The sequence below is a fragment of the Doryrhamphus excisus genome, linkage group LG19 (genome assembly GCF_037039965.1).
Source record: "Doryrhamphus excisus strain RoL-2023G ecotype Guam linkage group LG19, RoL_Dexc_Guam_v1.1, whole genome shotgun sequence".
NCBI classification, from domain to species: Eukaryota; Metazoa; Chordata; class Actinopteri; order Syngnathiformes; family Syngnathidae; genus Doryrhamphus; species Doryrhamphus excisus.
Genome location: NC_136375.1, coordinates 6397550 through 6410538, shown reverse-complemented (window position 1 = coordinate 6410538; position 12989 = coordinate 6397550). Strand labels below are relative to the sequence as shown.

Genomic DNA, 12989 nt, shown 5'->3' with positions numbered 1-12989 from the left:
GGGGGGGGGGGGGGGCAGGACCAACTCGACGTGCTTGTATTCCTCGCGCGGACTCGAACACCGACCCACAGCTCTCAGGCCGCGCAGGATGGAGCAAGGCGAGAGCACCTGGAGGCAGCACTTCCTGTCCCGAAGCAACAAGCCGTCAAGCAGCAAGGACGAGAAGCCACGAAGCAGCTGGTTGTTCCGCAGGAGCAAACGGAAGGAAACCGCCGATTTGGACCGGGTCATCTCCCTCTCGCAGCCCGACCTCATCTTCTCGTCTCGCCCCGACGAGGAGCCCAAAGAACGGCCACACTGCGGCACCGGCAAGTCCGCGGTGGCCCACTTGGTTCCGTCCCACCACAAGAGCTCCTCTCTCGGTTCCGCGGGCCTGGAGGGACTGGACGGAGCACGGGGAGGGGGGGCAGGGGGAGGAGAGGAGGCGACGACTACAACTGGAGAACAGCTGGACGAACAACCTGCAGTAAGACACACGAACATTATATTATGATCATATTTATGTAATGCTTTATCATTCTATTTACAATTCCTAAAGTATGGTCATATAAAAATTCACATATACTACATATCTTATACATCATAAAAATAAGCAATGGAATAATTAAAACATATTTCATTTAATAACAGAATTTATTATATTTATCTAATGACTGAAGCTTTTAAAATACATATAAAATATGTATAAATATGGATAAAATATGTCTAGAAATTATTTGTATACAGTAGCTGCACAGTGGTTGAGTGGTTAGCGTGACTTTTCTCTGGGTACTTCGGGTTCCACCCCCATTCCAAAAACATGCTAGGTTAATTGGCCACTCCGAATTGTCCATAGGTATGAATGTGGGTGGGAATGGTTGTTTGTCTATATGTGCCCTGTGATTGGCTGGCCGCCAGTCCAGGGTGTAACAAAGACCGCTGGGATAGGCTCCAGCACCCCCTCGTTAGGATAAGCGGTAGAAAATGAGTAAATGCTTACTAGGACATGCTTACTTTAGGACGCCCGTGCGGGGGTCCTGACATGAACGTGTCCAAAGTTAGCTTGTGGAGACCACGCCCACCAAGGACATCACCCCGCCCCTCAGGCCAGCATGTGGTCATTGTTCACACGCAGGTTTAAGTGGCCTTTGTGGGACCTTTGCTGTGAAAGAAAGCTAAGGGTTGCCGCAGAGGACAGGAGGTTGAGGTCAGGGTTCATGTGACAGTCCCGCCCTCTCACCTGTTGCTCCGCCTCCTCTGAGCTTCCCTACCTTGCACCTCATCCGTGCCAGTGTTCTGCAGTAGTTTCTTTTTGCGTCCGAGTTGAGTCGCGCTTGGCGGGTCACGTCTCGCCATCCAAACAATGACTCCTCTTCTCTGTTTGGTGAGCACCTGCCGTCCCTCCCTGTCCGTCTTTGAGCCGATGCTGGACGGAAGCATGTGTGTGGTCGCATGACTTCAGAGGTCTTTGTTAGCAATCACCAAGACGTGTGTGTGTGAGAGATGGGATGGTGTATAATCTGCTGCTATGACATCACTTCCTGTCTGCTAATCTCTATAATCTTCTCCAACGCTGGTTAGCATGTGTTGTTTCCAAACGAGCTGCAAGAAAAAAATGGAGATGTTGTTGACTCTTTAACTTGTCTGATGATGTTTCAGCAGCTTTTTAAGTCAACATACACACACGCGCTCCCACACACACACACACAGTGTGCACGTTGCTTGACAGGAAGTAAGCGTGTTGCAAGCGACACCTTGCAGGCAGCATTGCAAGTTTCCTCCAACATACTAACAGTAATACAATTAGACGTGGTCACATGACTTCCCGCCCGCTATCAAGTGAAATGTTCCATGGTCTTGATGGAGAACATCCTGATGTTCCATCCCGCCACGACTCTGTGGAAATAAACATCGATTCACGGAGTATTTCCTTTGCGCTAACGGTGATGGACAGCAGCTCCACATCGTCCCCTGTCCAGGCCTGCGGGCGTGATGGCTTGGAGAACCAATGGGATCATTGAGGGCGTATGTCCACACGTGCACGCCACAACAACAGGTGGCGCTGTAGCTTCATGTTAGCAACCAGAAGCCTGCAGAAAAGACAACATAGTGTACGACTGATATTTTGTAACGTAGACATGCTAACAAGTTGTATATATACAGTATTAGCACTGTCAATGTTTTAATGACGCGTTCACGATCTACTGTCGCTGTTTTTGACTTATCACGGATTTCATGGCCTGCCAGAGACTGGAGCAGTGCAGATATTGTTTTTATTGTCATATATCAGTGCTACCTTGGCATAAGAGTGGCCACACTAACCAGTGCTTTTCACATTTTGACATCTCACTGATGATTTTGGCATTGAACTGCCAGATAAATTGGACTTCCAGCTGCTATTGACGGGCTGTCAATGTGATGACCATGGCTGAAGTCCAGTGTTTTGCTAGCATTAGCCATTTAGCATGGAACTACCACAATGATGCACATTTGCACTCAAAGTCATCAAATCTTACCTTTATGAGTTCCCATATAGTATCAGCATTCGGGAGCAAGTATGAGGGGAAAGAAAAAGAGGGAAAATACATCCAAATACATCCATACAGCCCTCTTTGCATCCGAGAGCATTCAGTGACCGTCAGAAAAGTAGGACAAATCGCAGCTCGCGTAAACATTCAAAAACTGGGGGATTTCTCATGAATAGTTAGAGTATTGTAATGAAATGATATTTACTGTAATATAACGATTAATTTCCATGTATTTTAATGTGTTTTAAAAGAGAAATGACATCATTATTGAGTTAGTAATTTGGATGAAATGTTTTATGACTATTTCCATATGTTTTAGGTATTTTCATTTGTACATTTCATGAAGGAAAGGTGCATTGAGGCAAATGTTTAATAATAATCCTTTCTGAATGTTCCTAAATAGGCTTTTTTACTCACAAACATTTAGAATTTAAAACCAGTATCATAAATGAACAAATCTTATTTTGAGCTGACACAAATAAACAAAAACATAGTTAGTGTGAGAGGTCTCATTTGCTCACATTTTGGATTTGCTGAATGTTTGTGGGCGACTTTAAGAGCTAATATGTTCCCCATAGTTTCCAAATTGATATCCTTTTACATCAAATTGGATGTAATTATTGTTGTAGTTGTACATCGAATCCTTTACTACAAAGATATTCCCCTTACTTATTATAGATAAAAATGTATTTATATTTGCGATGAAATGCGATGAATTCAGAGTTAACTGTGGCCAAAATGTGATTAATTGCAATCAAATATTTTAATCGATTGACAGCCCTAATATATGTATATATAGGTATATGTATATATAAATATATATTCGTGGCCACATTAGACGTCACCCATGCTGTAAAAAAGCTAAGGTTAAAATGCTAAAGCTACTTAGCATTGAGTAACCTCTTTTCTTGAGAACCTTGGGACTGTCCAGTCTCTACTTTGGATGGTATTAAGGATCCAACACATATGGCTGGAAGTTAAAGCCCACATTTTATAAACATACATCAACTCCTATACCGTTAGCTAGCACCACAAACCGGGAGTCCTTTCAAGTACTAGCTAGTGTGACTAACCACAGCGGAGTGGGCGTGCCTGCAGGCGTGCTGAGGGTGGAATACATTAAAACAGACAGTTCTTGCAGGAAGGTCCAAAGCTCCAAAGAAATCCATCTGAATAGGTGCAGATTGTGGAAGATCTAGAAAGCTTAGTGTGCTGGTTATTGTGTGTAGCTGCTCTTTAGGAGTCCATAACTCAATACCAAGGGGCCAACATAGGTCCCTTTTAATTCTTCAACTTTATGCTACTTGCTTTTTGTTTTTAGTTTTCCTGTGTTGTCTTCTCCATTCGGGGATCTCTGTGTGGAGTTTTCACGTTCTCCCCAATGTTCCCCCCTCCCCCCATTACGCAAAGCATGCATGTTAGATGAACCAGAGATGTAAATTGTCCACAGGTAAGACTGTGAGTGTGAAAGATGGTTTGTCTATGGTTGTCCAAAGTCAGCTGGGTTAGGCTCCAGCATACCTGGTGAGGGTAAGCAGCATAGAAGATGGATGGATGGATAGCTTTCTGGTGAAGCGAGAACAAATAGAAGAAAATGTGTTGTTGCTGTGATGTCCAAGGATGGAAAAACACTTTGGCAGGAAGTTACTCCGCTTCCATTTCCTGTCAAGATTCCTCCCAGTCTTAATGGACTCAAAGGCTTTGTCTGCTGGTAAAATGTTGGTGATGTCATCTTGCAGGATCTGGGTGCCGGCCGGGCTTCGAGGGTCCCGCCTGAGTGGGCCGGGATGTACAAGCTGGACGTGGAGTTGCGGCGAGGACACAACCTGGCGGTCCGGGACAGAGGAGGTAGACCCATCACGTCGGTTCTGGTGTGGCCTCTGGTAGGTTCTGGCAGGTTCTGCTGGTGCTTGCAGGCAGCAGCGACCCGTACGTCAAGCTGAAGGTGGCGGGCAAAGAGGTGTTCCGCAGCAGAACCATTCGCAAGAACCTGAACCCTGTGTGGGACGAGAAGACCACGGTGCTGGTGGACAACCTGAGTGAGCCCCTCTACGTCAAGGTCAGCACACGTGCACACGCACATGCACACGTGCAAAGTTGTTGATGAGAAATGAGAAGAAGAACCTTGTAAACGATGCAGGAGGTCCATTTGGTCTGTTCCATGTGCAGCAAACACGTTGAACTGCAAACTGGTCTTCTAAGGTTCTGGTTCTGGTTCCGGTGCAGGTCTTCGACTATGACTTTGCTCTACAGGATGACTTCATGGGTTCGGCTGAAGTCCAGCTGGACTCTCTGGAGCTGCAGAGGTACATAATGTTGTCACAGCAGGTTCTCAAAGCGCTAGCGCTCCACATGAGCCGTGTCTTTGTGGACCAGGACCACTCCTGTCACGCTGGTCCTGAAGGATCCGCTGCACCCAGACCAGGACCTGGGTACGCTGGAGATGGCCATCACCCTGATACCTAAACATAGTCCACTGGAGGAACGGAGAGACTCCATGGTACGCATGTTATTGACATCATAACACATGCTTACACACACACACACACACACACTAATGATGCAATGCATGCCGTCTCAAGACTTTTGTTAACAAAGTGAGTTTAGTGCTTTAGCTTTAGCGTTAGCTCACAGGCTAACCGTGTCACGCTTGTAATCCTTCACTTCACAGCAGGGGCGTCCAAACGTGTACTGCTACACAGGAAGCTAAATAGCTGGTCCATAGGTATGAATGTGGGTGGGAATGGTTGTTTGTCTATATGTGCCCTGTGATTGGCTGGCCACCAGTCTCACCCCAAGACAGCTGGGATAGGCTCCAGCATACCCCCACCCTCGTGAGGATAAGCAGTATAGAAAATGAATGGATACAGTATATACAATATATATAATGGTAATATACTATGATGTAACTATATTGTATTCTTATTCTATACTTTACTTTTTATACATTTCTGAAGAAGTAACTGTATTACTAATTCAGTTACTTTTTGGGGAAAGCCACTGGTAACTTTAATGACTTTTCTTTGTAGAATGCGGGAATTACAGTGATATTTAATAATGCATCTCATTGAAAATGAGTCCTATTGTATTGACAGGGCTAATAGTGAAAAGGAGCTAGCATAGCCGTGACTGTAAAAGTGGATGGGATTCAAGTAACTTGAGTTAAGTTGTCGTGCTGTCCTCAAGCTGCTTGTCTGTGTGTTAGCGACCCCTGGTGGCCCAAACTCATCAAACGTCCAGTTTCCTGTCAATTCCACCAAGTTCGTCCAAAAAGCTCTTGTGATTGGTCGCAACCAAACAGAGCTAATTAGCATACAGATCATTAGCATAAAGCTCACGAGCGCTTTGATGAGTTGTGGGCAGGATGTGTCGCCCTCTAGCGGCGACGCACTGATGTGACGTACTGTACTGTATGTTCAGACCATGCTGCTCAGGAAGTCCTGGAAGAGATCCACCAAGGTAACCAACATCTTCCTCTTCTTCCGCTCATCATTCGCAGGCTGTGGGCCACTTGTTGCTCATGAGCCTAATGTCCTCATCGGAGGTGTCCCATTTTCAACTTCCTCATTCATAGTTGTGTTTGTTCACATCTTTGCTTCCATAAGCGTCCATGTTTGGTCATGAGGGTGATACTGTGTGTGTGTGTGTGTACAAACCTTAGCAGTCGCTAAGTCGTAAGTCTCAGCTGTGGCGAGGCCTCGTCAGCATCGCTCTCATCGAGGGGCGGGACCTGGTGCCGATGGACCCCAACGGGCTGAGTGACCCGTACGTCAAGTTCCGCCTGGGACAGCAGAAGTACCGCAGCAAGGTGACGCCGTTGTTCTTTTACTCTGACACTTCCTGTTTCATGGAGTAAGCATTTCCTTTCATTTTCATACCTGGTACATATTTCTTCATTGAACCAGAATGTATGCAATATGGCCTATATACATTTATTTCATTATATTCATATATCATAGTCATCAAATCAATACTTATAGTTGATATAATAACTTCAATATAAAATATAAAAAATATAAATAATAAATAATATAAAAATATACATATTTCTTATTTCTAAATAATATGAAAAAATAAAAAGAATTTAAACATTTGAAAATAACAAAATGCTCCCTCTAATATTTATTAATTTGCATTATTTATAGATAAAATACATATGGATTTCACTTATTCTATTCAACATGTCATAAATATATATAATATTTATAGATAAATGCATAAAATAAAAATACATATTAAAATATTTTTAAAAATATATTTTTTTGTTTAAATATATTTCATATATAAAAATAAAAAGTAAAACATTGAAATAATACTAAATAAATTCAATAAGAAATAATACATGTTGTATTATTTTAGTATAAAATATATTTACTTTTATAAACGAAATATATAAGTAATAATTAGAAGATCTTTTCAATACATTTGTAATTAGTATTTTGTACTGCATATTGGAGATATTTCAAGGTTGTATTGAAGTAAAAACTAGAAGTACAGTACAGAAGTAAAGGAGGCTGGGGTTGGTATTTTTGTCTCTCGAATTGTCCAGACGCTACCGAAGACGTTGAATCCGCAGTGGCGGGAACAGTTTGACCTCCATCTGTTGGAGGAGACGGGGGGCGTGCTGGAGGCCACCGTGTGGGACCACGACACGGCGTGCAGAGACGACTTCATCGGGCGGCAAGTCGGGCGTCTTTTTGGACCCGCTGTCGGTCGCCATGGTGACGGGCTCATTCGTGTCCTTGCAGCTGCCAGCTGGACCTGTCTTCGCTAGCCAAGGAACAAACCCACCGCCTGGAGCTCCCCCTGGAGGAGTCCGGGGGCGGGGGCTACTTGGTGCTGCTGGTAACGCTGACCGCCTCCGCCCACATCTCCATCTCGGACCTCTCCGTCGCGCCCCTGGACGACCCGCGGGAACGCGGACGGATGCTCGGACGATACGTGAGTGGCGCTCAGCTCGTTTGAGGGAGGGGGGGCATGAGCCTGGCGCTAACGGGCCTGTCCTGTCCTCCCACAGGGGGCGCTGCGGTCCTTCTCCAACATGAAGGACGTGGGCGTGGTGCAGGTCAAGGTGCTGCGAGCGGAAGGCCTCATGGCGGCGGACGTGACCGGTGAGGAAGTTAGCCGCATCCGCCCGGCGAGCGTCTCATGTGTGAAATGTTTGACGTCAGGTAAGAGCGACCCCTTCTGTGTTGTGGAGCTCAGCAACGACCGACTGCAGACGCACACCGTCTACAAGAACCTCAACCCGGAGTGGAACAAAGTCTTCACCTTGTGAGGCCTTTCACGTTCTAGCATATGCCCTGCTGCACGGCTGCCGCTACCAATTATTGGTCATTAGCACCTAGGAAAAATAAACAAGAAAACTAAATAAATGGAACAAAGTAGAAAGTTGGTGGCCCTAAAATGGAAAATAAAAATACAGTACAGTAAATACACGAAGAAATAAAAAATAAGAAAACAAAATAAAACAGAAAAATGACACAAAGAGCACATTTGCCATTTTTATACATCGATAAATTCAAATACATTTGATGCATTTTAAATAAATAAACAAGAAACAAAAAAATGGTGGCTTTGGCATTGTTTAATTATATTTTAAAATAAAATAAAATAAAATAAAATAAAATAAAATAAAATAAAATAAAATAAAATAAAATAAAATAAAATAAAGTAAAATAGAATTGAATTGAATTGAATTGAATTGAATTGAATTGAATTGAATTGAATTGAATTGAATTGAATTGAATTGAATTGAATTGAATTGAATTAAATTAAATTAAATTAAATTAAATTAAATTAAATTAAATTAAATTAAATTAAATTAAATTAAATTAAATTAAATTAAATTAAATTAAATTAAATTAAATTAAATTAAATTAAATTAAATTAAATTAAATTAAATTAAATTAATACAATAACCGTGATAACATAACATAACTACTTTGGTAGTTATCTTATTTCATCCAAAAAACAAGAAGATAAAATAGATTAAAAAAGCAGTTTCCTGCGGTGTTTGAAACAATAAAATAAGATATAAAATACGGAAAATAAACAAAAACGACAGTAAGAAAACAACAGCAGAATTGCTTTTTTCCAATTTTTTTAAAATGTATAAAACTCAATAAAATAAAAGTAATTTTAGTAGTATAAAGTATAATATTAGGAGGAAAAATAGTAATCTTGCAAGAAAAATGTGATTATGATTTTTTTTAATTTTAGCAGAATAAAGTCGAAATATTAAAGCAAACAAAAAAATTGCAATATTGTCAGAAACAAACAAGATTATGGAAAGTTAGGTTGGGAAAAAGTTATAATAATATGAGAATAAAGTCCTAATATTCCCAGAAAAGAAATGGATGGGAAGAACATTGACGTGTTTGTATGATTAGCGGGAGTAGTATTATTTAGTATTATATAGAAATGAAAAGACAAAACGAGCAATAAATCCTTCATAGTTGTGTAGAAGTGCTTGATAAAAATCAAATGGAAGTCGGATAGAAGCGCCCCCTGCGGCAGACGGTGGTAGTACATGTAGCTGACCGCTTGGCACGCTAACACCCATACATTAAGATTAAGATATGCCTTTATTCGTCCCTCAGTGGGGAAATTTGTACATTTGTACATGCGTACGCAATGAAGGTGTACTAATGTGTGTGTGTGTGTGTGTGTGTGTGTGTGTGTATGTGCCAGTAACGTGAAGGACATCCACTCGGTGTTGGAGGTGACCGTGTTGGACGAGGACCGAGACAGGAGTGCAGACTTCCTGGGGAAAGTGGCCATTCCTTTGCTGCACGTGAGTGGAGTTCGTCCTTGGAATGTCCTTCACCTGTCCTTCATCAACATGTGCGTGTGTCAGGTGCGTAACGGCGAGCAGAAGTCGTACGTGTTGAAGAACAAGGAGCTGAAAGTCCCCACCAAAGGACTGGTCTTCCTGGAGATAGACGTCATCTACAACACGGTCAGTCCGACACTCGACCTTTCACCCTGGCCCGGTCACGTGACCCTGGCTTTGTCGTCAGGTCAAAGCGGCCTTGAGGACGGTGGCCCCTGCCGAACAGAAGTTCATCGAAGATGAGCCCAAAGTCTCCAAAAATGTACGCCGGCATCTTCAAACGCTACACCGGGTTTAGTGGGAGGGGCCTGTTGATGGGGGGTAAAGTCCTAATTATTATGCCCATAAAGTCCAAATATTATGATAAGAAAATGAAGGGCATGTTTGGCAACAAAAGTTAGGACTTTTCCACCATGTGGTCCCCACTGGGACGACATTGGGACCCCCCGGGGAGGGGCTAAGGGAGTAGTTTGTGGTGGGCAGGGCCATCCGATACTAAGTGTCATGTGCCATCAGCTGCTCCATCAGAACCTGGTGCGTGTGAAGAGGAGCATCATGGTGGTCCTCAGCTGGGGGGCGTACATCAACAGCTGCTTTGAGTGGGAGTCGGCACAGAGGAGCATCATCTCCTTCCTGGTAACGCGCGTGCACACGCACACGCACACAACGTGACGTGCGTGACCTCTGCCCCGCCCCCTCAGCTCTTCGTGGTGGGGGTGTGGCACTTTGAGCTCTTCATGCTCCCGCTGGCGTTGCTGCTGCTGCTCGTCTGGAACTTCTTTTTCTCACGGAGCCGCGACGCCGCCGCAGACACGGTGAGGCGTCATGCCACATGCATCTTCCTGAGACGTTTGTGCTGTAGCCGCTCCGCCTTCTCTCGCCGCAGCCTGTGGACGCCGTGTTGGAGTGGGACGACGAGGACGAGGACGACAAGGTGACCACCGCGTCGTGAGTTAGCGTGGCACGTGACCTCGGTGACGCCCAAGCAAAGACGCGTGTTTGTCCATCCCCGCCAGGACGCCGAGCCGCGAGGCTTCATGGACAAACTCTACGCCATCCAGGACGTCTTCATCAGCGTCCAGAACATGCTGGACCAGGTGGCGTCCTTTGCGGAGAGGCTCAAGAAGTAGGTGGTCCCTGAGGAGGGTGGGAGGGGTCCTCATCGGACACCATGCCAGCAGAGGGCGCTTCTTGCTGTCAACAGGAAGTAAACAGGAAGTATTGTCAATAGTGGACAAAATGGAGTTTCCAGGAAGAGTAGTGTTGCGGGGATCTAAAATGGCGGAAACGTTTATGACACTGGTGGAATTCTTAACCGACTTGTTGTGTTGTTAGCGTGCTAAATTGGACCGTGCCTTTCCTGACCTGCTTGGCCATCGCCGCCTTGTGTGTGGCGACGCTCTTGCTCTACCTCATCCCGCTGCGCTACCTCGTGCTAGCATGGGGTGAGCTCACCACACACACGCACACATTAACACATTAACACACACGTGAACGCTGAACCGTTGCGTCCCCAGGTGTGAACAAGTTCACCAAGAAGCTGCGTGACCCTTACATGATCGACCACAATGAGCTGCTGGACTTCCTGTCACGCGTGCCGTCTGACGTCCAGGTGGTGAGTGACTTTTGATGGCAGCATCTGCGACTGTCCGGAAGCTTTTCAAGAGACAGGAAACAGCTGTGATGTAGCTGTGGTGTCCCTCAAGGCTCTGTCCTCTGACCCCCTTCTCTTCACTCCTTAGATGCAGTACCGCCAGCTGAAAACGGACTCGGGTCAAAGTCCAAACAAGCGCAAGAGGACCAACCCCAGCTAGCAAAACACATGAACCGTGACTTTGTTAGTGTGTAAAAAGGGAAACAAAGATTGTTTATGTTGTTGATTTTATCGGCACTGGATGCTCTTAAAGGTGCATGTGAATAAAGTGCACGTGAGGCAGCTGTTTGGGGATGTTTTCATGTTGTTGGTGCCACGTTAGCATGCTGACACCGACAAACTTTTCACAAACATGGACGCTCAGCTCTGTGGTGCACGTGGAATTCACATGATGTCTTCCTGCTGCATGAAGAAATATGCAAAAAATGTGCATGTGCGCATGTGTGTGCATGTATGGACTTTTTATACCCTTGTGTGTCATCAGTGACGTTATGTTGCATTTTCGGCATTTAATGCATTAAAAGTAAGAATGAACGCTGATATGTTGTGGTTTGTGTAATTGAAGCATTGCTGACATCTACAGGTGAAAAATGGCATTACGTTATCAGCACACGTTTGAAATTCCTCAGTTTCCATGCACTGGTAATTCAGAGGTACAATTTTCACCTGCCACCAGGAGTACACATGGTGGTTAATGGGGAAACATTACATGTGGAATCGAATCCGGGTCCAAACCGTTCCCCATCCAATGGTAGTGGCCAAACCACTAGGGGTGTTATATAGTACTTTTGTCCAGGGGTAGCGCGGTGGCATCTCAAATATTCCGTGTCGGATAACGACATTGAAAAAAAATTGTTTTTGCTCGGTTTATGATATTTATACTAAATATTAAAGCTCTTGATATCCAAATTGTAAATTAATGGGTGCCACGGTTTATCCGCTATTTTAAGTTGTAATCTACTGGACCAGTTCAACTGGTTTCTGGACTGGCTCCTGCGAAACGCTTGTTATATGCGAGTTACTAGTTCCGGGTCTCGTTTCAAAATAAATATCCGTGTTTCTGATGTTTGGCGAAGACGAAAAGAACAACCGATTTTGCTGTTTAATATCGAAATATATCTATAGCTGTGTCATTATCAAGGTGGCTATTTAAGTTGATGTAATTAGAAATAGTCACGCCTCAAAGCCTTGTAACTTATTTTGAAAGGCTCGCCAGTGAAGGTCTGCTTTCCGAATAGACGAGTAAAAACATCCCAATTGAGTATCGATGAGGAGGAGATCCGCGGAGATGGACCCGCGCCTGCGATTAGTTTCCAATTCCGAACGAATACTGGAAAACGAAGGTCTGTGTGGTGTTTATTTTCTGGAACGCAAACACAGGAGAGTCGGTGCTAGGCTTAAAGTTAGCTGTAGCAGTCACCCAGACTGTTAGCCGCTGCTAGCATCTGCTACAGTGTTGGGATGTATGCAAATGAGGCTTTCTGCACATCCGGTTTATTATTTAAATGTCCTACTTGTTTTCCATGCGGGTCACCTTCGAAACCACAAACTATTCATGGTCATACAAGTAGCAGCTGCTAACGCATCGGTGCATCACTACTTTTTAATAGTGATAGTAAATGAGAATTTACTAATTTATTCACATAAACAGAAGCAAAAGCAATTAGCGAAAAGATAAGCAAGTGAGTGAATTGCACCTTTGGGCCACACACAATGACCGGATGGGCCAACACTTGATCTGTTTTGGAGGTGTTCTTCAATGAAAATGGATAAAGGCAGCAGTGGTGTTTCTAGTTTGGTCGTTTTGTGCCTGCCAACTGGAAGACCATCTGTTCCTGTTGCATCCCTGTATTTCAGTTTTACCTCCGGACGTCTTGAAAGTGATCGTGGTCAAAGAGGAGCAGCAGGAGTGGAGCTCGGAACCCGAGCGGGTCGATCTCCATTCGGCACGCGTTCAAGACGAAGAGAACAAACTGAACCGGAGCAATTTCTC

The 12989-nt window shown here is 44.3% G+C and overlaps 1 protein-coding gene across 3 annotated transcripts; it reads left to right on the top strand.

Moving 5' to 3' along the window:
- The first annotated feature begins 23 nt into the window (after positions 1-23).
- Positions 24-11536, top strand: LOC131107416 (multiple C2 and transmembrane domain-containing protein 1-like). 3 transcript variants are annotated; one of them, XM_058057425.2, is made up of 21 exons: positions 24-466; positions 4247-4355; positions 4424-4566; positions 4734-4813; positions 4884-5007; positions 5928-5966; positions 6169-6315; positions 7057-7187; positions 7256-7448; positions 7525-7618; positions 7679-7781; positions 9201-9303; positions 9367-9468; positions 9530-9604; positions 9859-9978; positions 10044-10157; positions 10229-10276; positions 10359-10468; positions 10678-10787; positions 10860-10957; positions 11085-11536. In XM_058057425.2, exons 1-21 carry the CDS (start codon positions 89-91, stop codon positions 11154-11156), a joined length of 2493 nt encoding a protein of 830 aa, XP_057913408.2. In that variant the 5' UTR covers positions 24-88; the 3' UTR covers positions 11157-11536. The 3 variants fall into 3 exon arrangements, with proteins under 3 accessions (XP_057913408.2, XP_057913410.2, XP_057913404.2); XM_058057427.2 differs by lacking the exon at positions 5928-5966; XM_058057421.2 differs by having other exon boundaries at positions 7525-7781.
- Positions 11537-12989: the final 1453 nt, after the last annotated feature.